Below are 26,921 nucleotides of genomic sequence, written 5' to 3'. Positions count from 1 at the left end.
TCTCTCGTCACGCCGAAGACCCGGGTTCGAATCCCGACATGGGTACAAGATGTGAAGCCCATTTCTGGTTCCCCCGCCGAAAAAATGATAAAATGTGCGTAACTCACTCACTATATGGATAACGAGGCATGTTATTGCAGATTGTGGCGGGTGTCAGCACGTGGGTAGAACGTGCTCGGGCGTTCCTAAATGCGGGGGTGAATGTGGGTACATCAACTCCCCCCTGTTCCCCCACATGTACAACGACTTCTCGAACTGCCAGTGGCGGATACAGGGACGAGAGCTGGAATACGTCAACGTCACGTTTCTCTGGCTCGACGTCATCGGGGACAACACGGTAACATTGTAGCGATAGTGTGCATCTTCGTGTTAAAGGATCTGCGTGCTTTGTGGCGTGTGCGTGCGTGCGTGCGTGCGTGTGTGTGCCTAATTGGGACTATGTTCGTGCCTGCTGGCGTGCGTGTGCGTGCTTGTTGGCGTGGGTGTGGGTGTACTTTCTGGCGTGTGTGCGTGCTTGTTGGAGCGCGTGTGTGTGTCTGATGGTGTTAGTTTTCTTGCTTGTTGACGCGTACGTATGTTCGTGCTTGCCAGCGTGTACATGTGTGTGTGCTTGTCGGCGTGAATGTGTGTTCGTGCTTGGCGGCGTGTATGTGTGTGTGTGCTTGCCGGCGTGTATGTGTGTGTGTGTGCTTGCCGGCGTGTATGTGTGTGTGTGCTTGCCGGCGTGTAAATATGTTCGTGCTTGCCGGCGTGTATGTGTGTTCCTGCTTGCCGGCGTGCATGTGTGTGTGTGTGTGTGCGTGTGTGTGCTTGCTGGTGTGTATGTGTGTGTGTGCGTGCTTGCTGGCGTGTGTACGTGTAGCAAGGTTATATAGTGGAGAGGGAGTGGATGACATGAAGTCAGGCATTGTTCGAGATAACCGGAATCATGAGGACCTGAAGTGCATGCTTTTTTTTCTGGACAACAAATGGTCATTTCACACTATCGTCTGCAAAATATATGTTATCCTTTAGGCGCTCCTCTATTCACTGCTCGGCCGTTTAAAAACCACAGTGTCCGATGACGTCTATATAATCATACAATATATCGATGATTTGGTCCCCTGATGAAAGACATATATGTTTTCGTGCGTTCTATGATCCCCCTGTAGGACTGTGACGGGGACTACGTGCAGCTGTTTGACTACGACATGGAGGGAACGCGCACCCCTCTGGCACGACACTGCACAGAACGACGACCCAACGGTGACATCCTGTCCAGCTGGAGCTCTCTAGGGGTGGAGTTCTACAGTGACGGGGGTCGGCGTGGGACCGGCTTCCGGATCAAGTACAGTCTAGTGAGAACAAGCCTGGGTATGGACGCGGGTATGTTGGCACTGCCTTGTTGCAGAAGTTACATCATAGTAATGATGTTACAGTGTAATCTAGCGGGTACATTGATCCAAGGACCAGGTTCGATTCTCACATGAACACATGACGCCGAATGTTAGCCTCACGCCGTCATGGTGCTGGGATAAGCGACTTAATTATATAAGCCTCACTCACTGCCTCACTTTCATAAGATTGTCAATTAGATCGACTTCGGTCATTATGTGGGGTGAGTCAACGCTATGGGATGAGTCAACGCTATCAGCACGTACGACAAGCATTTATACTCTGACAACCACTCAAGAAGCAAGAAAGTTTTCCATTACACAGTGAACTCCAGAATACATTTCTACGCGCACTCTGACTGTCGGCAAGATAAATCACAGCACCGTGTGTCTATAACCACTGGTACAGGGAGATAGGGGCGGGAGGCACTCCCGGACAACAGCTGGAATGTCCCAGCTGGCGACTTCCCAGGGGCCTCGAGATAAGATGTGTCACGTGCAAGTCACCCCACACATAGTTCATGATACATGCCATACTTACCCAGTACATGACATACCTACCCAGTACGTGCCATACCTACCCAGTTCGTGCCATACCTACCCCGTACGTGACATACCTACCCCGTACATGTCATACCTACCCAGTACGTGCCATACCTATTCCGTACGTGACATACCTACCTAGTACGTGCCATACCTACCCAGCACGTGTCATACCTATCCCGTACATACCATACCTACCCAGTACGTGCCATACCTACCCAGCGCACGTGTCATACCTACCCCGTACATGTTATGCCTATCCCGCACCGTACATGTTATACCCACCCCGTACATATTATTTTCATCTCGTTATACCCATGCCGTACTTGTTATATCCGCACCGTACATGTTATACCCAGCCCGTACATATTATTTTCATCTCGTTATACCCACCCGTACATATTATATTCTCCCCGTTATAACCACCCCGTGCATGTTATACCCACCCCGTGCATGTTATATCCTCACCGTACATGTTATACCTTCTCTGTGCATGTTAAACACCACTGACTCAATCACTCACTATAAACAATGAACCCCACTCATGATAATCCATCTATATATGTCTTAATGGCTCTCAATGTCACTTTTAAACATTCGCAAAGCAATAGATGGAATTCTTTAATATCTAAAATGCAGCGTTCACAAAACATTCCAACAAGCAAAGGTATTGAGATTAAATTATCGGGAGACGGTTAGCCTTTCTTTAAGGCTAATTTAGCGACCATGTTTTTAGGTATTAAACACGTGAAAAAACATCTGAAGTGTTTGAAACATTACATTGAGTTCATTCTGTAAATAAGTTTGGATTAGGGGACAAGGGATACTTGATTCTAATTGATCAAAACATGATTCAAATCAGGTATCAAATCCCATGTGATACTTCTAAATTAACAAGCATTTCCAGACACAAACCATAGGAATGATCACTTAAGAATTGACCTTCACTTTGTGTGAGTTCATTGGAGTATGAACCTTTATAGAGTGAGGGCAAAACTGTATGAACGTCGGAGCTTGCGACGACGTTCATACAATGTTTGGCCCTCACTCTATGAAGGTTCATACTCCAATGAACTCACACAAAGCTAAAGTCAATTCTTATAAAAAAATTATCACAATTTCCTACCTCAAAGGATATATGCCAAGATCTAAACACAATTTTATTTAGTACGTGTGACTTCATGTTTACACTGACAGCCATACAACAACCAGCTATATCGCGGTGTAAAATAGTTCCTCAAAAAGAGAGGTGACATGGGCGTATGGATGCACAGCTTGCTCTTCAGAAACATCTTACGCAGCACATGTGTTCAAATCGTATCCTTATTAGATGAGAAAGGTCTGTAAAGAACTACCTCAGTAAGTCAGTCACAATGACAGCGCGTCGTAATACATTTACATCGAGTACAAGACGTCAAAATGGCCGACACGATAAACGTGACGGGAGAGATTTCCGAAGTTGTTAATGAACCTGTGGCGGTTACATGTATTAGTCACCATTGATCAACTGGCTGATCATTGAAAGGTGAAAAAAAGATGCGTCAAACAAACACTTTCGTCACTTTCGCGGTCATGTGACCGCCCTCTCGTCCAATGGAAAAGCCGTATATCGTGTAAACTTCAAGTTAAAAAATTATCAAAATATCGTTAGCCTATATATATCAATGGCTGTCGATAACGCATTAGAACTGTATATGTTCTATATCGGAACATTAACCGATGATTGTGGTTTCGCTTGAGGTAGAATATCTTATGACAGTGTTTCCGCAATACCTCATGAGCATGTGGGTATGATGAAGATAACTGCTTGATGGGTACCTCGAAATCATAGTGTTCAAGATTGACATCAGAATTGTATATTGAGGACCCAGCCATCTTCCATGCACGGCTAGTTACAGGTGGTGAGTGAGACGTGGAGTCAGCACATGGGAGTCTTTACAGTGGAAGCACGTGTTCTGGGAATCAAAGGGGGGACTTAGGCTTGACCACATGCGATCTCCAGTCCCAGGGGCCATGATGCTGATGCCGATGGCAAATAGGAGGCAACCAACATCCGCAACTTTGGCTTTCAACAGCTTTGAAAGCCGACCCCGATCTGAAGACGACACAGAAGGGTGGTTGGAGGACCAGTCAGGGGTGTCTGTTTCTGGCATAAGTAGCTTGAAGAATAAATGGAACAAAGGCAACAGCTTTAATATATTAAAAAGGGATATCGAAACTATTTCCCCAAATTACTTTTGAATACTCTCTCTCTCTCTCTCTCTCTCTCTCTCTCTCTCTCTCTCTCTCTCTCTCTCTCTCTCTCTCTCTCTCTCTCTCTCTCTCTCTCTCTCTCTCTCTCTCTCTCTCTTTATTCCATAAAACAAAACTAAAACAAAAACTATCTGTTCAGATATAACTACATGTCCATGTATAGGAGAGACGAGATGTACTATATTTGCCCAGGTGCACCAAGCGACGACGGATGGTACACGTTGGGCGACAGTTCGTACAAGCTCAACGTGCACGACGCTGGGATCACGTGGGGGGAAGCACGTGACAACTGCAGCCAAAGTGGCGGCCATCTTGTCAGCATTCGGGACCAGCAGGAGATGGCGGCCGTGTACGCACTCATACTCGCAACGAACGTCTTCCGCCGCCGAGAGGTCTTCATTGGTCAGTATTCAACTCATATAACCAATTTTCCTTTCCTTAATTCACTTGGTGCCCCATTTGTTTATAGCGGTTGAATCCGCTCTGCAGAGTTGCGTCCCTTAGGCATGACAGGGTCAATGATTGCCCCTGGCATTGACCTTTGCTCTGTCTGCACTACACACGTGTTCGGGCTTAAACCAAAGTGGTATTAAACGTCAAAGACCCCTTTGCGACTTTCCTCCCTTGGTAAGCTGTCTGGTTGTGATATAAATGAAAACAACTATTCAAAACTGTGTTAAACTCACGCATTCACTGATATGTATTGCAGGTTTGAGGAAGACTGCTGGGGCTGGCTGGTCGTGGCTTGATGGGCGACCGCTGTCCTACACTGACTGGTGAGACATCTTCCGGTAGTAGGATGTATCGGGAATTTTCGAGAAAAGAAATTATGTGTTCTTAATGCCGAGCGCGTTTGTCGTCTTTTCAGATGTTTTTCTAAACGTAGCGTCCACAGACATCGAATCTACGTTGATGTTTGGCAGTCATCTCAAAAAGAGATTGAACGCTTCTGACTTAAATCTGAATCGTTTCTTGATTCGGCGATAATATACAGCCATCGGGAAAACCCTTGGGATTCTGAGACGGCAAAGACTTGGCCCTTAATTTACACTCTATCTGTTCCGAACTTTGAAAGCCGACCCCGATCTGAAGACGACACAGAAGGGTGGTTGGAGGACCAGTCAGGGGTGTCTGTTTCTGGCATAAGTAGCTTGAAGAATAATTGGAATAAAGGAAATGACGTTAATATATTGAAAAGGGATATTATTTGCCTCACTTCCTTTTGAATACCCCCCTTGTACGAAATATTTGACTCAAGAGTTAAATGAGGATCACATTATTTCAGAGTTTTAACTGGCTGATTGTGTGACATCATTCTTCGGCAGCGTGGATTTTGTTTCGGCTACAGGTTTACCTGGGAAAATAGCAAATCATTCCTAATTGGATGAAGTATTCCCAGACGGGTTGGGGCAGGGATTGTGTGGCATGCTGGTCATGTCTGCCCCCTATCTGTTGTTGCAGGTACCAGGATCCGGGGACCAGGATCTCCCAGCCAGACGGGTTGGACCAGGAGTTGTGTGGCATGCTGGTCATATCAACTCTGCAGTCCACAGCCACGTGGCATGATGTCGCATGCGCATTCGACCAGATTACCCAGTTTGTCTGCGAGAAAAACATCGGATCATTCAATAGTTGGTTTGATTGTTCGCCCTTTCTCCCGACCTCTTCTCTTCTGTGTCTGGACCGTGCTTTCAACCTGGCATATATCATCTTTAATCACAGGCACTGGCCACAATTTAAACATGCGATATTGTTATTAATGAAGGAGATATTAGAATTGCGTATTCAATTGTTATCTGTTTCTGACATTTCCTGCTTCGTAAGGTGAGTGCCACTGAGTGCTCAGTACATGAACCAACTACGTATAACAATATACATTATCTACTCCCCCCAGACTCAGGGCGTCCAACGCTTCCCCTCACTCACTCCCCGCCAGACATCACCAACATCACCTATCTGTACAGGTGTGACAATGGGGAGTACATCAGCCACGTGTACAGGTGTGATGGTGTGGCCGACTGCTACGATGCCACCGACGAAGACTGCAATACGACCGCTTCAGGTGCGTCATGTGACAGTTTCAGGTTTCGGCAAGAGACGACTATGCTTGCCGTAAGAGGCGACTATGCTTGTCGTAAGATGCGACTATGCTTGTCGTAAGAGGCGACTATGCTTGCCGTAAGAGGCGACTATGCTTGTCGTAAGAGGCGACTATGCTTGTCGTAAAGGGCGACTTTGCTTGTCGTAAGAGGCGACTACGCTTGCCGTGCGGCGTTAAACAACAAACAAACAAACAAACAGTATCTGCAATGTGGCTGTCTGCAACCGTTTATAGTCAAGTCAAGTCAAAGACGTTTATTGTATCAAAGGCCATCGGCCCATATACAAGTTCAGATAAATACAGTGGGTGAGAATTTACAGATTGGGAGATACAACAAAAATTATATAAATATAACATTCATTTAACAATCGGTGATAATCATGAGGACTTTCTAGGGTGAGGTAATTAAAATTATGAATTTCCACTCAACATGATATTTCGTAGTTCCATCCCATGTTTTACAATTAAAGACAGTTTAAACATTACATCGGCATCATTCGATGACAAAATAGAAACAAACGCTATTCTACTCGTCTTAGATAAGAAACATGCTGGTATATATTTAGTACGTAATTCTGCATAATAAGGACATTCAAATGTAAAATGTATTTCGTCTTCTATTGCAGAGTTACAGAATGGACAAATTCTTTGTATTCTTTCAAGTGATATATTCCGTCCATAGTTAATCATAAGTTTTGACAAGCCAAGTCTGTATTTAATATATCCATTTCTTAGGTGACTATTTGTTAAAACTGATAGATATTTTTCTGGCTCTAATAGAGTCTTAAATGTTCTGTACAAATCATAACGTGAACTGTTTTCCAAGTTGCATTGCCACCCTTGATAGAACATATTTATTGCTATTTTACGAAAATCATTTAGAAATAAATGTTTATCACCAACAGATTGGTTAAGCCATATATACCCATATCCATGTGAGAATAATAGTGTCCTAATATGCGATACCCATGTAACCTTACCGATACTATCTAAATGAATAAGCTTTTTTAGGAAGCCGATGTTCTGGCATACGGATGATATTAAACCAATATTTTAAACACTTTATTTGTGAATTAATGTAAAGTGGGTATCTTCCACATTCTCCATATATCATATTATTTGGTGTTGCTATTCCAACGCGAAGAAACTTTTTACATGCCAGTAGGTGAATTCTTTCTAAACATTCATATCTTCGGTAACCCCACACTTCAGATCCATACAATAAAATTGGCTGTATTTGAGTATCAAATAATTTAAAAAATACTTTTGGAGTAATAACTCCAAGTTTATGTCAAACAGACATTATATTAAGTTGAGCTCGTTTCCCTCGCACTGATAAGTCAGATACACATTTGTTCATATTTAGTGTTAAATTAAACATTATGCCGAGATACTTATAACCATTAACTACGTTAATTTGTTGTCCATTTAAGTACCATCTTTCCCTAAAATTTAAAGGACCCCCTTTTCTGAATACTATAATTTCTGTCTTATCTAAATTTACAGATAAATTCCATTCCTTAGTATATTTATCTAATACATTCAACTGATTCTGTAGACCAATAACAGTGTCAGATAGTAAAATAACATCATCGGCAAAAAGGAGCATAAGAAGTTCAAGGATGTCAGGATACATCTGTATACCATGCTTGCCGTTACTTGAGATTTCATAATATAATTCGCTAATGAAAAACGAAAATAACAGAGGACTCAGTATACATCCCTGACGTAAACCAGATAGGCATTTGATAAAATCAGTAACACCATAATCACTACGTACACATGACTTGATATTTGAATACATTGATTGTAGTATATTAAACATCTTCCCTTGTAGTCCAGCTTATCTTAAACAACACCATAATTTTTAATGATCAACTGTATCAAATGCCTTTTTAAAATCAATAAAAGCAACGTAAACCTTGTGTTTACGACGTGTTAGACATTTTTGAATTGCAGCATATAATGTAAAAATATGATCTATGGTTGAATATTTTTTTCTAAAACCAGCTTGAACTTCCGGTATCTTATCTCTCATATTCGCCCAGTTAGTAAGCCTGTTATTCAAAACAGAGGTAAAAAATTTCCCCAGAACACTCATTAATGAGATCCCCCTGTAGTTGTCAGGGTTTCTCGGATCGCCTTTTTTATGTAGAGGGACTTTTTCTGAACAAGACCAACTGTTTGGAAATATTTGATTATCAAAGAGTTTGTTGAAACATTTATGAAGAAATGGCATTATATCCAATTGGGAACATTTAAGCATTTCTATCAGCACTTGATCGGGCCCGGCGGATTTTCCTTTTTTTTAACTTATTTATTGATGATGTAATTTCATGTTCAGTTATCGTAGAATTTAGTATGAATGCATCAATATCTGTAAACTGATTAGAACTGAGTTCATTTTCATCATCTAGGTGAGGAGAAAAAACATTGTCATTTGCAAAAACCTCTCTAAAATGGCAAAGCCATTCTGCTTTCGTTATATGATTCTTCTGTCTGGGTTTGTTTTGTAATGATCTTATCTGTTTCCAAAAGCTAGATTGACTATTTATGCTTCTATGCAATCTTTCAACTGATTTCTTACGTGAAATGGATTTAAATTTTCTGCAACAAAATTTATAATGATTTCTTTGTCTACAGTACACAATTCTGTTAGCGACTGTTCTTTGTGTTCTAAATCTCCTAAGTGCCCTACGTGTTTCTCGTTTCGCTTGTCTACATTCTAGACTTAGTGGTTTTTGATTTGCAAATTGTGGATTATGTCGTATTGTCTTTTTCATGCAGCTAGCAGAGTCTAATACAATGTCGACAAAGTGGCTAATTGCGTTTTCAATAGCATTATCAATTTCTTTAAGGACCATTTCTTTGTTTTCAGTAAAATTATATCTCAGGTTATCAAGAAACAAACTGGAGTAATGATCATTCCATACAATTTTCTCTGATGCTTGTGGATCCATACATGAATCATTGTTCCACCTCTTACCCATATTTGGAAATCTACACATCAATTCTAATGGAAAGTGATCAGAATCAGATCGATCACCGACAGTGAACATATTGATAAACTGAAAAAAATCTGGTGAACTTATAAAATAATCGTTCACACTAGATCCATGTTGGCTACAATAAGTAAATTCCCCATTAGTATCACCATATACACGTCCATTTACGATGTTAAGTTTAAAAACATAGCATAAATCCAACAACATTTGACCAAATTTATTTACAACTGTATCCTGTGAAGTACACCATACCATATGCATAGTATACCATACCATAGTATACCATACCATAGTATCAGCTATACTGGACTTATCACAAGGGAATACGGCTTGATGTACCCGTTGTGTGTCGAAGTAATTTATATTTCCTCCTTGTTTATCATTTATCACATATAACAAAATGACATGCTTCTTCTGGTGTTGCCAGATGAGACTCCGAGGACAATTTGTTCATGTTGAGACTCTGTGTATCACGTACACCTGAAGACAATGTTATTATATACTCAACAACAAAAGTTCCTGCGACACCAATATTTTAGTGTATTTTCCAAACAAGTAAAGTTTGGTTTTCAATATTGTAGTATGGAATCAAGTCACAAAAACGCATCTGTTACAGAAAAGCATGCATTCCATGCAAAAGTTGACTTTTATGCAAGCCCCATGCATTTCACTACCCGAGAATGGGTACAAAAACATGTGCGTTAACGGGATTCAATTTGCATTGTTTAGCATCGTGCTGACAACAACCACTCAGAAAAACAACAAAATTACGCAATTATTCAACATTACGTAATGCCACGCCTGTCTGAAAATGAGCGTCTGCGAGCCATTGGTATGCTTGAAGCAGGATCGAGATGTTGCAAGAAAATTTAACGTCCACAGAAACCCCATTTGGTGTTTATGGCAACGTTGGCAACAGACGAATGCAGCCAGAGACCATCCTCGGAGTGGCAGGCCACGCGTAACCAATAATCGACAAGACAACTGGATTCGAACAACACATCTACGAAATCGATTCCAGCCAGCAACAGTGACTGCAAGAAGCATCCATGGCCTTCGACGAATATCTTCACAAACCGTACCTCGTCGCCTCAGATGTACAGGGATTGTCGCCAGAAGAACCGCCAGACGTCCCATTTTGACAGGAAACCACCGTCAATCACGTCCACAGTGGTGCAGACAGCGTCTACGCTGGACGGCCATGCAGTGGGGACAAGTTCTATTCACTGACGAGTCTCGTTTTCACCTCAGCCACAGCGATGGACGGATTCGAGTGTACCTACGTCGAGGTGAACGTTACGTCAATCATTGTGTCATGGAAGAAGATCGGTTCGGGGGCGGCAGCGTTATGGTATGGGGTGGGATTACAGCAAGACTGAAGACCCGTTTCATAGTGGGAGAGGGAAATCTCAATGGACAGCGCTACCGGAACGAGATCATCGCCCCTGTTGTTCTACCGTTTTTGCGTCGTCATGCCCCAGGCTTTACCTTTCAACATGACAACGCCCGGCCTCATATTGATCGACATGTTCAGGATTCTCTTCAACAAAACAACGTGAATGTCATCCTCTGGCCGGCTCGCTCCCCTGATATATCACCAATCGAGCATATGTGGGATGAGATGGATCGGCGCCTTCGACGTCAACCACGTGTTCCACAGACACTCCAGGAACTTCGAAACATGCTCCAGCAGATATGGACAGATATCCCACAGGACTTTGTGCGACACCTTGTCCATTCCATGAGACGATGTGTTGTTTGCATCGCAACCAGAGGTGGACACACACGCTATTGATTTGTAAATTGACATTTTGGCAAGTTCATGTGGTTTATGAAATCACGCATTTTCTGAAGTTACTACGGCAAATTAAACCATTTGAACACTTACAGGAGTCTTTTATCTGTTGCAAACCGAAATTGTTTCAGATTTGGTAAAAAACATAACTTTGCATTAAATCTTATTCAATGTCACAGGAACTTTTGTTGTTCAGTATACATTACGCGATGCCGTCTCGCTGTAAGGAACTTGAACTGCAGATGAATAGCGGAAATTGCTAAGAGCTGCAAAATGTCTGTTGCCATGGGGACAGGGTATACTTTGTTCAGTTGTACACACTTACACTGTAGCGGCGTACACGGAACGTAATCAAAACGTCACCGACCAAAAAATTCACGAAATTTACATGTACGGAAAAATACTTTGTTTAAGGTATGGTTTTGTTCTTCTAAATTTCATCTGCCATCGCACTCATGCATCCGCGTGAGGCTTCTCATGTTTAATCGCTGATTCGCTCTTCTCTTGTAGATGAAAGTGAGGCTGTGTGTTCTGGCTTCCGGTGCGGTGACGGCCAGTGCGTGTCGCTGCAGCTGTACTGCGACGCGCACCCCGACTGCGCAGACTCCGCGGATGAAGCCGGCTGCAGTAAGATGGGGATACAAACCATGCAGATTATATGAATCAGTTCCATGTAAACAAACAAAGAGATTCGTGCTCCACCACAGGGGCGGTCGGGTAGCCTGGTGGTTAGAGCGTTCGCTCGTCACGCCGAAGACCCGAGTTCGATTCCCCACACGGGTACAATGTGTGAAGCCCATTTTCTGGTGTCTCCCTCCTCTGGAATATTGTTAAAAGCCACGTAAACCAATACTCACACAATCACTCCTGAACCACAAGCCTGTACCAATCAGCTACATCGTTGTCTGGCGATGCTCCGTTAATTGATACCCGTTATTATACCTAGTCATTATCTAAGTTACTATGTCGGTAGTATTTTATCTTACACGTCTCAAGTGTTGGGTTCACATGAGGGAGATACTATCGAAATATTGTAAATGAATGCTCGATGTTAATAGATCAGCTTGTTATGCTATGATATATCGAGAATCCCAACCTCGTGTTTTTTTATATCAAATATATCAACACGAGTTTATAAAAGTGGAAAAACGCCGAACTATTCACTCGTTTCATAGAATTGATATTACACGGGAGCTCGTTTAGTATTCTATATAGATTTATTGGGTTGTTTATATGATCAAATATTGAAGTAAGTTACTATAGTAACCAATAACTGTAATCTTAAAGGTTGTTTACATGTACATTTAAGTATACTAAATTGGAATAAACAAATACTCTTAAATGTTTAAGGTTTATAATATATTATTTCCATTGGTACATGAGACATTTGGAATAAGCAGAAGTTAATTTCTAATTATGTACCTGTGAAAAAGCAGACATTTGTTTATGAAGCCACATAGGCAGTTAGAGGGCAGATTTATGTTTGTTCTAAATGTATATTGTTTAGATGTCCTATTGATACCCTCAATACAATATTATTAAAAAAGTCCTTTCTAGTCATTAACAGACAGTATATATTCAAGTTGAGGCTTGCATCTCACGTTATCAACAGAAACTTGAAGACGCCAAGGTTTACATTCGTCCGACAGAATATCATGTATGTCCTCTAGAAATAGAAGATGATTGCAATTTCATTCTCAAGTGTCAATCGTGTGATAGCTTAAGAAAACTGTACATAAAGCCATACTATTGGAAAAGACGCTATATGATTAAACTGGAACAGTTATTTACTTTTACCCATGTGTAGCAGATGTCTTAATGAAAGTCTTGTGTATTGTCCCGATGATAATCTTCCTTCACTTGTATCAACAGTTTAAATATGTAATGCATTGTACTGATTAGCTGTATAGTGAACTGAAAGTGGGTTCTGTAGGACGAACAAACAACAAAAGAAGTATCAGTATGTAATATGAAACAACTGAGGTTAATGTGATGACCATATGCAAAATTAAGTCTGTGACGATGTGGTGACCACGCGGTTACTCCATGTAGTTCATGACGCTGCCCTCAGAGATTCGCTATTGTCTCCACGTCCATCCATGGATGTTTGTAAGTCAAATATCCCAATTGTATTATCCCAGAGTACCCAGCGTGCCCTGCGTCCATGTTCCGGTGTACAAGCGGTCAGTGTGTGGACGTCACCCAGCGATGCGACCTCAAGTCAGATTGCCTTGACCACTCCGACGAGGAGCATTGTGGTTTGTACTTTACTCACATCTGCTTTCATAAAATGATTTTATTTCTCTTCGTTCCTGCAGTGAACCTTCTCACGACCACATAGACCTTTCAATACCATGGTCAGTGGGAATTGTATGCCGAAACAAACCCAGAAGTACAAGTCAGGTGGTCACTCTATGTCCAACAATTCCGGGTTAGAACTCGCCCCCAGCAACCTATGCTGCTCGTGGTGTACTGACCGGGTGTCATCGTATGCCGATTGTTTCTAGGTTTGTCAGTACCATACCCTTACTCGTGGGTTTCACCCAAATGGGAAACGTCTGACATATGCATCACTTCGAGCCTTCCTCCCACATTAGACTAACACGTCGTGATGTAACTGGAATAGTGTTCAAAGTGGCGTTAAACCAAACTCACTGACTCACTCATCGCATACCAACAGCGTGGACCCTTTCACTTCACATCAATCACTGGATTTTCCGTTCTAGACTCGATTGGTGGCCAAGGTGATGTTGCTGGAATATTGCTGAATGCCGCCTTTAGCAATAAACAAACAACGTAAAAGAACACACAAAACACTATCAATGTCATATCTTTGCATCCATCCAGACTTCTGTCCTGCGTCAACCTTTACGTGTTATGATGGCTCGTGCATTCCGCTGCGTCAGCGCTGTGACGGCCACGTGGACTGTGGTGGTGCCTACCACGAGGATGAGGACGCCAGCTGCATCACTCAACCGCCAGCCACGTGCAACGACTGGTTCCACCTCGGCCAGACGCAACCCGGCCAGTTCCTCATCAGCCCAAGCGGCGCTGGTATGTTGCATTTTATACACGGTGCTGCTACGGTATATTCGTTGGTGGTATATCATACGTGGTGCTGGTATGTTACATGTTATACACGGTGATGCTACGGTATATTCGTTGGTGGTATATCATACGTGGTGCTGGTATGTTACATGTTATACACGGTGATGCTACGGTATATTCGTTGGTGGTATATCATACATGGTGCTGGTATGTTACATGTTATACACGGTGCTTCTACGGTATATTCGTTGGTGGTATATCATACGTGGTACTGGAATGTTGCATGTTATACACGGTGCCGCTACGATATATTCGTCGGTGGTATATCATACGTGGTGCTGGTTTGTTACATGTGTTACGTGTCGATTCCCAAATTGAAACAATATGTCAATCCATAAATCTGTACGTAAAAGAACTTACTGTGAAACCAACAAACAACCAACAAGTGGTATACAATCAACAAAATGTATTACAAAATTCACTAAGTTTAAAATCAATACACATTACTGCACAGAAATTACAATGGCAGTAAACAATAGAGTGGTAGTACAATATTCAGTAGCAACATATAATATGATGACAGTGGTCAGTATTAAATACACAAAGACATTGTTGATAGCAAAAGTCAGTGATATAATGTATATTCACCCAGCTGCGACAGTGGCCAAGCTTCCCTGAAGGGCTGGGCAGCGAATCCGAGATGATGAGCGATCCTCACATGAAAGCTGGTCTTGACGATGAGATGTGTGAGAGACACGTAAACAAACTCTTGTCCCCTTAAAAAGTCTAACCAGTTACTGGAAAGTTCCACGTGTTTCTATAACATACTGTCACCGGCAGCGGTACACCGGGCCGAAAGTTTACACACCACACAAGCATCTAAATATACTAACTTCCTGACGACTGATCACTGACCAAACACAACGCAATGAGCGTCAACAGAAACAATGTAACAATCACTGTTCAACAACAAAACACACTACCATATAACACATATACACGGTGCTGGTATGTAACAGGGTACTGTCCGGTAACACTGAACTCTTTCCACCAGAGCCTTTCTCAGTGCAGTGTGTGTTTGACGAGAGTTTTGCCTACACGCTCGTGCATCACGACAAGGAGGACATTATCCGCATCACACAGGAAGAGGGCACTGCGCATGTCGAGATGATCTACCAGGCGACGAGGGAACAGATTAACGCGGTGAAAGACGAATCTTCATATTGTAGACAGTTTTTGCGCATGCGTTGTCACCATAGTAACACCATCCGGAAGGGCAATGTGTACTGGAACGAATGGCGTGGCCCCAAGTACACCTTAAACTCCAGTCCCTTCTACTGTTGCTTTCTGAGGAAGACCTGTCAAGGATCATTAGACATGTGAGTATGTTCCCCGCAGGAAGTTCGGTGAGTGAGTATGTTCCCCGCAAGAAGTTCGGTGAGTCAGTATGTTCCCCGCAGGAAGTTCGGTGAGTGAGTATGTTCCCCGCAAGAAGTTCGATGAGTGAGTATGTTCCCCGCAGAAAGTTCGGTGAGTGAGTATGTTCCCCGCAAGAAGTTCGGTGAGTCAGTATGTTCCCCGCAGGAAGTTCGGTGAGTGAGTATGTTCCCCGCAAGAAGTTCGATGAGTGAGTATGTTCCCCGCAGAAAGTTCGGTGAGTGAGTATGTTCCCCGCAAGAAGTTCGGTGAGTGAGTATGTTCCCCGCAAGAAGTTCGGTGAGTGAGTATGTTCCCCGCAGGAAGTTCGGTGAGTCAGTATGTTCCCCGCAAGAAGTTCGGTGAGTGAGTATGTTCCCCACAAGAAGTTCGGTGAGTCAGTATGTCCACCGCTGGATGGGCAGTGTGTGAGTATGTCCCCCACAGGGAGGGCAGTGTGTGAGTATGTCCTCCGCAGGAAGGACAGTGTGTGAGAATGTCCTCCGCAGGAAGGGCAGTGTGTGGGCATGTCCTCCGCAGGAAGGGCAGTGTGTGAGTATGTCCTCCGCAGGAAGGGCAGTGTGTGAGTTTGTCCTCCGCAGGAAGGGCAGTGTGTGGGTATGTCCTAGTGTGTGAGTATGTCCCCCGCAGGAAGGGCAGTGTGTGAGTATGTCCTCCGCAGGAAGGGCAGTGTGTGAGTTTGTCCTCCGCAGGAAGGGCAGTGTGTGGGTATGTCCTAGTGTGTGAGTATGTCCCCCGCAGGAAGGGCAGTGTGTGAGTATGTCCTCCGCAGGAAGGGAAGTGTGTGAGTATGTCCTAGTGTGTGTGTATGTCCTCCGCAGGAAGGGCAGTGTGTGAGTATGTCCTCCGCAGGAAGGGCAGTGTGTGAGTATGTCCTAGTGTGTGAGTATGTCCCCCGCAGGAAGGGCAGTGTGTGAGTATGTCCTCCGCAGGAAGGGCAGTGTGTGAGTATGTCCTAGTGTGTGAGTATGTCCTCCGCAGGAAGGGCAGTGTGTGAGTATGTCCTCCGCAGGAAGGGCAGTGTGTGAGTATGTCCTCCGCAGGAAGGGCAGTGTGTGGGTATGTCCTAGTGTGTGAGTATGTCCTCCGCAGGAAGGGCAGTGTGTGTGTATGTCCTCCGAAGGAAGGGCAGTGTGTGAGTATGTCCTCCGCAGGAAGGTCAGTGTGTGAGTATGTCCTAGTGTGTGAGTATGTCCTCCGCAGGAAGGGAAGTGTGTGAGTATGTCCTCCGCAGGAAGGGCAGTGTGTGAGTATGTCCTAGTGTGTGAGTATGTCCCCCGCAGGAAGGGCAGTGTGTGAGTATGTCCTCCGCAGGAAGGGCAGTGTGTGAGTATGTCCTCCGCAGGAAGGGCAGTGTGTGAGTATGTCCTCCGCAGGAAGGGCAGTGTGTGAGTATGTCCTCCGCAGGAAGGGCAGTGTGTGGGTATGTCCTAGTGTGTGAGTATGTCCTCCGCAGGAAGGGCAGTGTGTGTGTATGTCCTCCGAAGGAAGGGCAGTGTGTGAGTATGTCCTCCGCAGGAAGGTCAGTGTGTGAGTATGTCCTAGTGTGTGAGTATGTCCTCCGCAGGAAGGGCAGTGTGTGAGTATGTCCTAGTGTGTGAGTATGTCCTCCGCAGGAAGGGCAGTGTGTGAGTATGTCCTCCGCAGGAAGGGCAGTGTGTGGGTATGTCCTAGTGTGTGAGTATGTCCCCCGCAGGAAGGGCAGTGTGTGAGTATGTCCTCCGCAGGAAGGGCAGTGTGTGAGTATGTCCTCCGCAGGAAGGGCAGTGTGTGAGTATGTCCTCCGCAGGAAGGGCAGTGTGTGAGTATGTCCTCCGCAGGAAGGGCAGTGTGTGAGTATGTCCCCCGCAGGAAGGGCAGTGTGTGAGTATGTCCTCCGCAGGAAGGGCAGTGTGTGAGTATATATGTCCTAGTGTGTGAGTATGTCCTCCGCAGGAAGGGCAGTGTGTGAGTATGTCCTCCGCAGGAAGGGCAGTGTGTGAGTATGTCCCCTGCAGGAAGGGCAGTGTGTGAGTATATATGTCCTAGTGTGTGAGTATGTCCTCCACAGGAAGGGCAGTGTGTGAGTATGTCCCCTGCAGGAAGGGCAGTGTGTGAGTATATATGTCCTAGTGTGTGAGTATGTCCTCCGCAGGAAGGGCAGTGTGTGAGTATGTCCTCCGCAGGAAGGGCAGTGTGTGAGTATGTCCTAGTGTGTGAGTATGTCCCCCGCAGGAAGGGCAGTGTGTGAGTATGTCCTCCGCAGGAAGGGCAGTGTGTGAGTATGTATGTCCTAGTGTGTGAGTATGTCCTCCGCAGGAAGGGCAGTGTGTGAGTATGTCCTCCGCAGGAAGGGCAGTGTGTGAGTATGTCCTAGTGTGTGAGTATGTCCCCCGCAGGAAGGGCAGTGTGTGAGTATGTTCTCCGCAGGAAGGGCAGTGTGTGAAGATGTTCTCCGCAGGAAGGGCAGTGTGTGAGTATGTCCTCCGCAGGAAGGGCAGTGTGTGAGTATGTCCTCCGCAGAAGGGCAGTGTGTGAGTATGTCCTAGTGTGTGAGTATGTCCCCCGCAGGAAGGGCAGTGTGTGAGTATGTCCTCCGCAGGAAGGGCAGTGTGTGAGTATATATGTCCTAGTGCGTGAGTATGTCCTCCGCAGGAAGGGCAGTGTGTGAGTATGTCCTCCGCAGGAAGGGCAGTGTGTGAGTATGTCCTCCGCAGAAGGGCAGTGTGTGAGTATGTCCTAGTGTGTGAGTATGTCCCCCGCAGGAAGGGCAGTGTGTGAGTATGTCCTCCGCAGGAAGGGCAGTGTGTGAGTATGTCCTCCGCAGGAAGGGCAGTGTGTGAGTATGTCCTCCGCAGGAAGGGAAGTGTGTGAGTATGTTCTAGTGTGTGAGTATGTCCTCCGCAGTAAGGGCAGTGTGTGAGTATGTCCTCCGCAGGAAGGGAAGTGTGTGAGTATGTCCTAGTGTGTGAGTATGTCCCCCGCAGGAAGGGCAGTGTGTGAGTATGTTCTCCGCAGGAAGGGCAGTGTGTGAGTATGTCCCCCGCAGGAAGGGCAGTGTGTGGGTATGTCCCCCGCAGGAAGGGCAGTGTGTGGGTATGTCCCCCGCAGGAAGGGCAGTGTGTGAAGATGTCCTCCGCAGGAAGGGCAGTGTGTGAGTATGTCCTCCGCAGGAAGGGCAGTGTGTGAGTATGTCCTCCGCAGGAAGGGCAGTGTGTGAGTATGTCCTCCGCAGGAAGGGCAGTGTGTGAGTATGTCCCCCGCAGGAAAGGCAGTGTGTGGGTATGTCCCCCGCAGGGATCGGGGGCGATGAGTGAGTATGTCCCCCGCAGGAAGGGCAGTGTGTGGGTATGTCCCCCGAAGGAAGGGTGGTGAGTGAGTATGTCCTAGTGTGTGAGTATGTCCTCCGCAGGAAGGGCAGTGTGTGAGTATGTCCCCCGAAGGAAGGGTGGTGAGTGAGTATGTCCCCCGCAGGAACTGCAGTGTGTGAGTATGTCCTCCGCAGGAATGGCGGTGAGTGAGTATGTCCCCCGAAGGAAGGGTGGTGAGTGAGTATGTCCCCCGCAGGAAGGGCAGTGTGTGGGTATGTCCCCCGAAGGAAGGGTGGTGAGTGAGTATGTCCCCCGCAGGAAGGGCAGTGTGTGAGTATGTCCCCCGAAGGAAGGGCAGTGTGTGGGTATGTCCTCCGCAGGAATGGCGGTGAGTGAGTATGTCCTCCGCAGGAATGGCGGTGAGTGAGTATGTCCCCCGAAGGAAGGGTAGTGTGTGAGGATGTCGAATTTGATGACAGCGGTCGAGAGAAAAATCACATGCAGCATTCAGACAACTGAAGTCAGTGACCATTAAGATTCCTAACCTCAACTCACCTGCCCCGGTGGCTCAGTGAGAAAACAGTATCTTACAATACTTAATATGATATGTGAAGCAGGTTCAATTGACGTCATGGGATTTTCATGGAACATTTCACCAGTCAAAAATAAGCATTAGATGCACATCAAAAGAATGTTTATAAATCTTTGGTGATGTAACACACTGAGTCAGGTAAGAAAGTCGAGGGCATTCCCTCGACTGCCCTGCCCTGGGCATGGATATTAGCAGCTGTGTTTGCGGACTTTTGAAGGTACATTAAGAACAACAGGATGACGCCACTATAGTATTTTAAACGTGCGCTTATTGACTCACCAACGTTTTTTCGACTTCTATTCTTATATCGACGTAGGCCGAACGATTTCATTTGTGGTGATAACTTTGTAACCGATAAATACATTGCCAGAGGTTCCCCATTGATTGTAGATTCAAGCCTCTTCCTTTCTTTGCCGTATGACGTTGCTGCCTTTGTCGTGATGTTACCGGATCATATCAAGAACAGATTTTAACTATGATCTGCTTTTAATCACCAGATGTCACTGTGAGCGGACACGTGACTCTTGGTACGCAGCAGACGATAACGAATGGCGGGAGGACGCTGACTACATCTTCAACACCGAGGCTCTTCCGGTTCTGAAGCTGTTTACCACCGAGGTTGACTTGTCAGAGATAATGGAGTTCCGATTGGGACCTCTGGAGTGTCTACAGGGTATGTATGTGTTAGGTTGTCAACAGTGTGTGTGTACGCGTGCGTGCGCGTGCGTGCGCGCGTGTGTGTGTGTGTGCATTGTGTGCGTGTGTTGTCGACTCTACATCGTATGTCTGTGGGGGTGATCCGGAGTGTCGGCCAGGGACAGGTTAGTCATACACCCTGGTGTTAGTGTAGGACAATGTGTATCATCATAAGACTTCCTTGTTTCAGTGCTGTCCAAGGCCGACCTGGAGGCTCGTAGCTTCCTGTGTGGGAATGGCTTCACTGTGTCGCCGAGCGTCCGTTGTCGACTCCAGTACGACCAGTACAAGGAGCCAATCGGCTGCAAGGATCTCACTCACCTGAGGAACTGTGGTAGGTGCACCTGCTTCACTTCATCCAAAACTAAACACGTTCTGGGGTGAAACAGTTGACATCAGATATTTGATGTTAAAACATCATCAATGTTATGTAGATTGTCAATGTGGTTTGGTAACATTCTTGATAACTGTGTTGCAGGGGAGGAGACCTGCCCCTCTGACTACATGAAGTGCCCCCACAGCTACTGTGTGTCTGTCAGCCTCGTCTGTGACGGCCGACCCGACTGTCCCGGTGGGGATGACGAGATGGACTGTGGTAAGACACACGTACCACACGACGAACACACAAATGCACACACGATGAATACGCAAACGCAAAAACAAAAATAAACTGCAGACACACAAACGCACGCGCGGTACACGCACAAGACGTACGCAAACTGCCCGTACGACGAACACGCACACACACGACGATCACACCCACGACGAATATACACACGCGCACATGACGTACACACGCACGCACGACGTACACACTCACACACACACAAACACTTACACTCACACGCAAGAGCATATAAAAAATGTCACCTCATGACACTTCCCGAATGATCATGTCTGTCCAGAAAGTGAGGAAGGGAGGTAACTCTCACACTTTCGGCGTAGAGAGATTTTTTGAGAGAGCATCAATCAATTTGCTGCCTTTAACAATCAACACTACTGCCTAGAAAAAAAGGAAAAGACATATAGACAAACAAATTGATTTTATTTGTTTATTTTACTTCTGCCACAATCGCCACGTCAACATCTTCTCCTGCATAATTTTCTTTAAAGAATTACATTTAAATCTACCTCAGGGACATGTGAAATTAATGACATTGATATACTTACTGTGCGTTCCAAAAGAGCAGTATTAAGAGTCATCAACTGATAAGTGTAGCCAGGCAATTTTTTCATACATACCAAAAACTGACAACTAACGGTTCTCTTTCAGAGAGCTGGACCTGCCCAGGTCTGTACCGCTGTCACGCGTCACGCACGTGTTTACCATGGAGTCACGTGTGTGACGGCGTGTCCCACTGCCCCCGCGGGGAGGACGAGTTCCTGTGTCACGTGATTTGCCCTGACGGATGTAACTGTGATGGCCCATCAGTATACTGCAACGACAACCGCGGCACCAACATCTCCGACATCCCAAGCGGCGCCAGATCGCTGGTTTTAAACAACCAAGACATAAACGAGGTGTCCTTCAGTGCATTGACGAAACTCTACCAGTTAAACCTCTCCAATGGTGTTCTGGGTCACATAACAAATGATATGTTCAGTGGGTTGAGAAATTTGCGAATGCTTGACTTAAGTTACAACTTGTTGGAAATCATAGGACCTAATGTATTTCGCGATCTGCAGAATTTGAAGACACTGGTTTTAGCTGGGAATAGGAAGTTACGATATTTGTCTCCTGGGGCGTTTTCAGGTCTGATGAATGTTGTGGCAGTAGATCTTTCTCGCCTCGCTATAGATGTCCTGGAGACCGGGACATTTGAAGGCCTCAGTGGGGCGGTCACCTTGACCCTTGAAGGGAACAGAATCACCGAGATAGAAGATGGCGCATTTCAAGGTCTGGTGAATCTGAAGAAACTGGACATAAGAAACAACCCCATCAGCTCCTTCACAGGGGACGTCTTCACGGGCCTGTCCACCCTGGGGCACCTCTCTACCGACTCCTACATGTTCTGCTGCGCCCGGCCGGCCACCGTCCCCTCTGACCAGTGCCTGCCCCCAGCCGACGAGTTTTCCTCCTGCTCCGACCTGATGAGGAACCTGGCTCTGAGAGTGTCCATGTGGGTCCTGGGCTTCTCGGCCCTGCTTGGCAACATGGCGGTGTTGGCTTACAGGGTGGTGTTCGACAAGACAGGACTCAGAAAAAGTAACGGCATGTTCGTAGCGAATCTCGGCATCGCTGATTTCCTCATGGGAGTGTATATGTTGATAATAGCCAGTGCTGACGTCTTCTTCAGGGGCAGCTACAGCTGGAACAACGTCACCTGGAGACACAGCTGGGTGTGTAGTATGTCCGGCTTCCTGTCCATGGTGTCAGCGGAAGCGTCTGTCCTCTTTTTGACCGTCATCACCTTAGACCGCTTCATCGCCATCAAGTTCCCGTTCAGTGGTGCCCGACTGGGGCGTCAGGGAGCTGTGACATCTTGCATCATCATCTGGAGCATCAGTGTCGTCATGGCAGCCGTCCCCCTTCTTCCTCTGACGTACTTCAGTGGCGGGTTCTTCTCCCGATCTGGTGTCTGCCTCGCTCTTCCTCTCACCAGAGACAAGCCTCCCGGATGGGCATATTCCACTGCCATCTTTGTTGTCTTTAATTTCTTTTGTTTCGTTGTCATCGCCATGGGCCAGGCCGGCATCTATCGTGAGATCAGGATCTCGGGGCGCCGAGTTCAGCAGCAACAAAGAAGGATCGATCTGAGCGTCGCCCGGAAGTTGTCCTTCATCGTCATATCAGACTTCCTGTGCTGGTTCCCCATCACTGTCATGGGTGAGTGCATGTGCCAGATACGTCGCAGGTGACTGCATGTGCCAGGTAAGTCACAGGTGAGGGCATGTGCCAGGTTAGTCACAGTTGAGGGCATGTGCCAGGTGAGTCACAGTTGAGGGCATGTGTCAGGTAAGTCACAGTTGAGTGCATGTGCCATATAAGTCACAGTTGAGGGCATGTGCCATGTAAGTCACAGTTGAGGGCATGTGCCATGTAAGTCACAGTTGAGGGCATGTGCCATGTAAGTCACAGTTGAGGGCATGTGCCAGGTGAGTCACAGGTGATGGCATGTGTCAGGTAAGTCACAGTTGAGGGCATGTGCCATGTAAGTCACAGTTGAGGGCATGTGCCATGTAAGTCACAGTTGAGGGCATGTGCCATGTAAGTCACAGTTGAGGACATGTGCCAGGTAAGTCACAGGTGAATGCATGTGCCATGTAAGTCACAGTTGAGGGCATGTGCCATGTAAGTCACAGGTGAGGACATGTGCCAGGTAAGTCACAGGTGAATGCGTGTGCCATGTAAGTCACAGGTGAGTGCATGCTCTTTATAATTGTCACGGGTCAGTACTAGTTCACCACCACTGTCTAGCGGATTCAGTGGAAGTACAGGTCAATGCATGTCTCCAATGAAGATCCGGTGAATACATCACGTGACCTGCCTGGTTGCTAGACACCATGCCCCTGATCGTTGCTTGTGTTATAAATCATTAGTTTTCCTCATTCACAACTGATCATGTCTATACCACTGTGGTATAGTTGGAACAATACTGCCCAGCGGCGAGAATCATCTGTCAGTCATTCCCAGAGTTCGCCCTCTTCCGGTAGCATGCAACTGTGGCCATGTGTCGTCTATTGCTGTTCCAGGTTTGGTGGCGATGAGTGGTCACGTGATCGGTGGGGAAGTGTACGCGTGGGTGGCGGTGTTCGTCCTCCCCATCAACTCCGCCCTCAACCCCGTCATCTACACCCTATCCTCCATCGGCTGGACCACCCTCAGGACCCAGGTCAGTCTCCACCACGACAGAATAGAGTGAGTGAGTATGGTTTTACGCCGCTTTTAACAATATTCCAACAATATCACGGCGGGGGACACCAGAATGGGCTTCACACATTGTACCCATGTCGGGAATCGAACCCGGGTCTTCGGCGTGACGAGCGAACGCTTTGACCACTAGGCTACCCGACCGCCCCACGACAGGATAGAGAAAGTCGCCAGTCGTTGTGGTCTGTGGTATAACCGTTATGTGTTTTCAGATTTGCGGGTGTTTGTGAGCACTAGTATCCATGGTATTTAACCAGTTCCATGGTAGTTAACAACTTCACGCGTCTTGCTGCAGGTGCTGGGTGTGGACAGTTCCACCAGTGACAAGTCCACGAAGCGGGAGAAGTGTGAGTGCTCTATGCTGTTCTCAAGGTTGATGTCATGTTTGTGTCCTTGGTCTATTTCTCGTCTTATGTCTATAGTCTATAATACAGCAAACAAGGTGAGCCTCTCAGATTTTATGAATACTGTATTCGACGTAATAAGCGCCCAGAGCGCTCTCAAAATAAGAAATAGGGGGCTCTTATTAGAATATTATTTTGGCTCCGTCCAAGCGCAAAAAGGCATAGCTAAAAGAATTGTTAACTCGTTGCGTAATGATTCACGTATATTTCCCCATATATTATATTATTTCGGATGCAATTTAAAGCACATCGGGACCGGCATTATTATACAGTATGATTGAACATATATAACTGTGTCTTGCGTATATTTAAGGAAGCAAGACATATGTAAAATACAAAATTATTCCTGAGGGATTTTTTGACCGAAATACTTGAAGTCATACGCGCATTTTGATTGGTTTGTTGTATTATCGCACATAAGATTCATCGATAGGGAGACGAGTCTTCTTGCAGGTTACGGAAAGGGGCGAGTGGTGACGAATGGCTGCAGGGGTGATTCAGATTATTCTGTGCGACATACCTGGAACAAAAACTGCGGCGTTCCGCAACATTCACCTTCCAAGATATATCTAGGCCATATTTTAACATATTTTATTGTCAGACGACCAATGGATTGGGTACTAGTTGTGATATAAAAATGTGTCACCACTCTGTAAGATACTTTCACGACCCCGTTGTCTCATGTCGACAGTGTCACGTGACTACCAGAGCGTCATCAAACACCTACGGGCGGGGAACACTGACATCGTGTTCACACAGCCACCTGATAGCCTCGATCTCACATCATTCCTCGCTTCAACCAATCAGCTGTCCTTGATGCACGTGCTACATGTGGCCCGCCATGTCGCCGAGCTGGTGGGGCGCCTTCACGCCCAAGGCCTGGTCAGCGGCTTCGTGGAGGAGGAGAGCGTGTTCCTGGCTGTGTCACAGGAGGTATGTCAACCCGTCGCACGTGTTAGGGGAATACTGCGTATCCTGTCAGTTAATGTCACACACCTGCGCGAAGAACACTTCAGGAACGATAAGACTTCGATGTCCATGTGCAAGTGAATCCTTGCTCAATCGAACCGTTATGTTGTGCCACTGTCGTTATTGATGCTATAGGGATGTAGTTTCTTGAAATTGGAATAATACGTTATGTGATATGAAGAGCCCCGCATTACTGCCCTGCCAGACAGTGAACTCAAGAGTTCCGGGGTAGAATAGGTCTTCAGCAACCCATGTTTGCTGTTAAAGGCGACTATGCTTGTCGTAAGAGGCGACTAACGGGATCGGGTGGTCAGGCTCGCCGACTTGGTTGATGCATGTCATCGCATCCCAATTGCGGGGATCGATGCTGATGATGTCAATCACTGGATTGTCTGGTCCAGACTCGATTATTTACAGACCGTCGTCATACAGCTGGAATATTGCTGAGTGCGGCGTTAAACAACAAACAAACATCTGTCCTCACTCCCATACTCTAACTATGGACGATAGCGCTACGATCCCTTTGTGGAAGAGGGCATGTTACACTGCACTCTATTAACGGTAGGCATGGCGTTCCCGTGTATCTACCTACATAAGATACCCCCACCCCGCCAGTAACTGCCACACACCAGAATATATCTGCATGCCTATTGTCCCAGGAATTGCTCTAAGCCTGCTGGTGCGGCGTGAAACACTACCCCTCCCCGTCCTGTCAGGTGTGTCTCTCTCCCCCAGGGTCATCTCCTCAGTGTGTGGATGTCACTCCACCCCTCCAGACCCCGGATGGACAGCGACTTTTACACCGACATCATCGACTACGGCCGTCTGGTTTCGAGAATGTTACGGGCGTACACCATGGCGCGCAAAGAGCGGGAGAAGCACCGGGCAGCATCCCACACCAGCGACTAAATGTCACCAGCGCAGACGCTACAACATTACACTTACTTTCGATGTGACTGTTATCCTTTTAATTCAATATGTATCATCTTATTTATTGGTCGTTTATTATTAAAGAAAGTACTTGGCTGAGGCATGGAGTTGAGAAGACGCTTCAAGACGTCCACTCAGACATTTAAGTCGTTCTCTGTTGACACATAGTTTTGATATACAGTAAACTACGGTTATAACGTACTCAAATGGACCACTATTTTTTGTTCGTTATAACCGGAGTTCGCTATAAGCATATATACAGCATATATACAGCAAATGGACGGGACCAAAAACAGTTCGTTATATCCGTCAGTTCGTTAAAAGGGTGTTCATTATAAACGTAGTTTACTGTAATGTAGAATATCTTGATAATAATAGCCACGTTGTAATTGTTTATGTTTTGGTGTTGCCGTACATGCAGATGTGGAATATCCGTACAGATGTGTTAGTGTTCTTGCTCCATGTACATGCGTCACTGTGACGGCGTTCCTGTAAGTCGTGCAATATAGCTGAAGCTGAAGCCTTTCATTGCCCACGTGTTCCTGTAAAAGGTGGATACCATTATGTTGTTGTTGTTGTTGTTGTTGTTGTTGTTGTTTTCAGAACTCAATAAA

At 45.9% G+C, this 26,921-nt stretch overlaps 1 protein-coding gene across 1 annotated transcript; it reads left to right on the top strand.

The window, feature by feature from the left end:
- Positions 1-1,045: 1,045 nt before the first annotated feature.
- On the top strand, positions 1,046-26,884 carry LOC124137409. The gene is made up of 17 exons (XM_048402500.1): positions 1,046-1,365; positions 4,362-4,571; positions 4,879-4,945; positions 5,631-5,800; positions 6,064-6,231; positions 11,581-11,697; positions 13,212-13,328; positions 13,918-14,124; positions 15,173-15,497; positions 19,935-20,110; positions 20,324-20,467; positions 20,612-20,728; positions 21,407-22,960; positions 23,827-23,966; positions 24,300-24,351; positions 25,100-25,341; positions 26,113-26,884. Exons 1-17 carry the CDS (start codon positions 1,191-1,193, stop codon positions 26,284-26,286), a joined length of 4,155 nt encoding a protein of 1,384 aa, XP_048258457.1. The 5' UTR covers positions 1,046-1,190; the 3' UTR covers positions 26,287-26,884.
- The last annotated feature ends 37 nt before the right edge of the window (positions 26,885-26,921 follow it).

Source organism: Haliotis rufescens, unplaced genomic scaffold (assembly GCF_023055435.1).
Source record: "Haliotis rufescens isolate VD_foot unplaced genomic scaffold, xgHalRufe1.0.p SCAF_26, whole genome shotgun sequence".
In the NCBI taxonomy this organism is placed as follows: Eukaryota; Metazoa; Mollusca; class Gastropoda; order Lepetellida; family Haliotidae; genus Haliotis; species Haliotis rufescens.
This window is presented reverse-complemented; position numbering and strand designations above follow the sequence as displayed.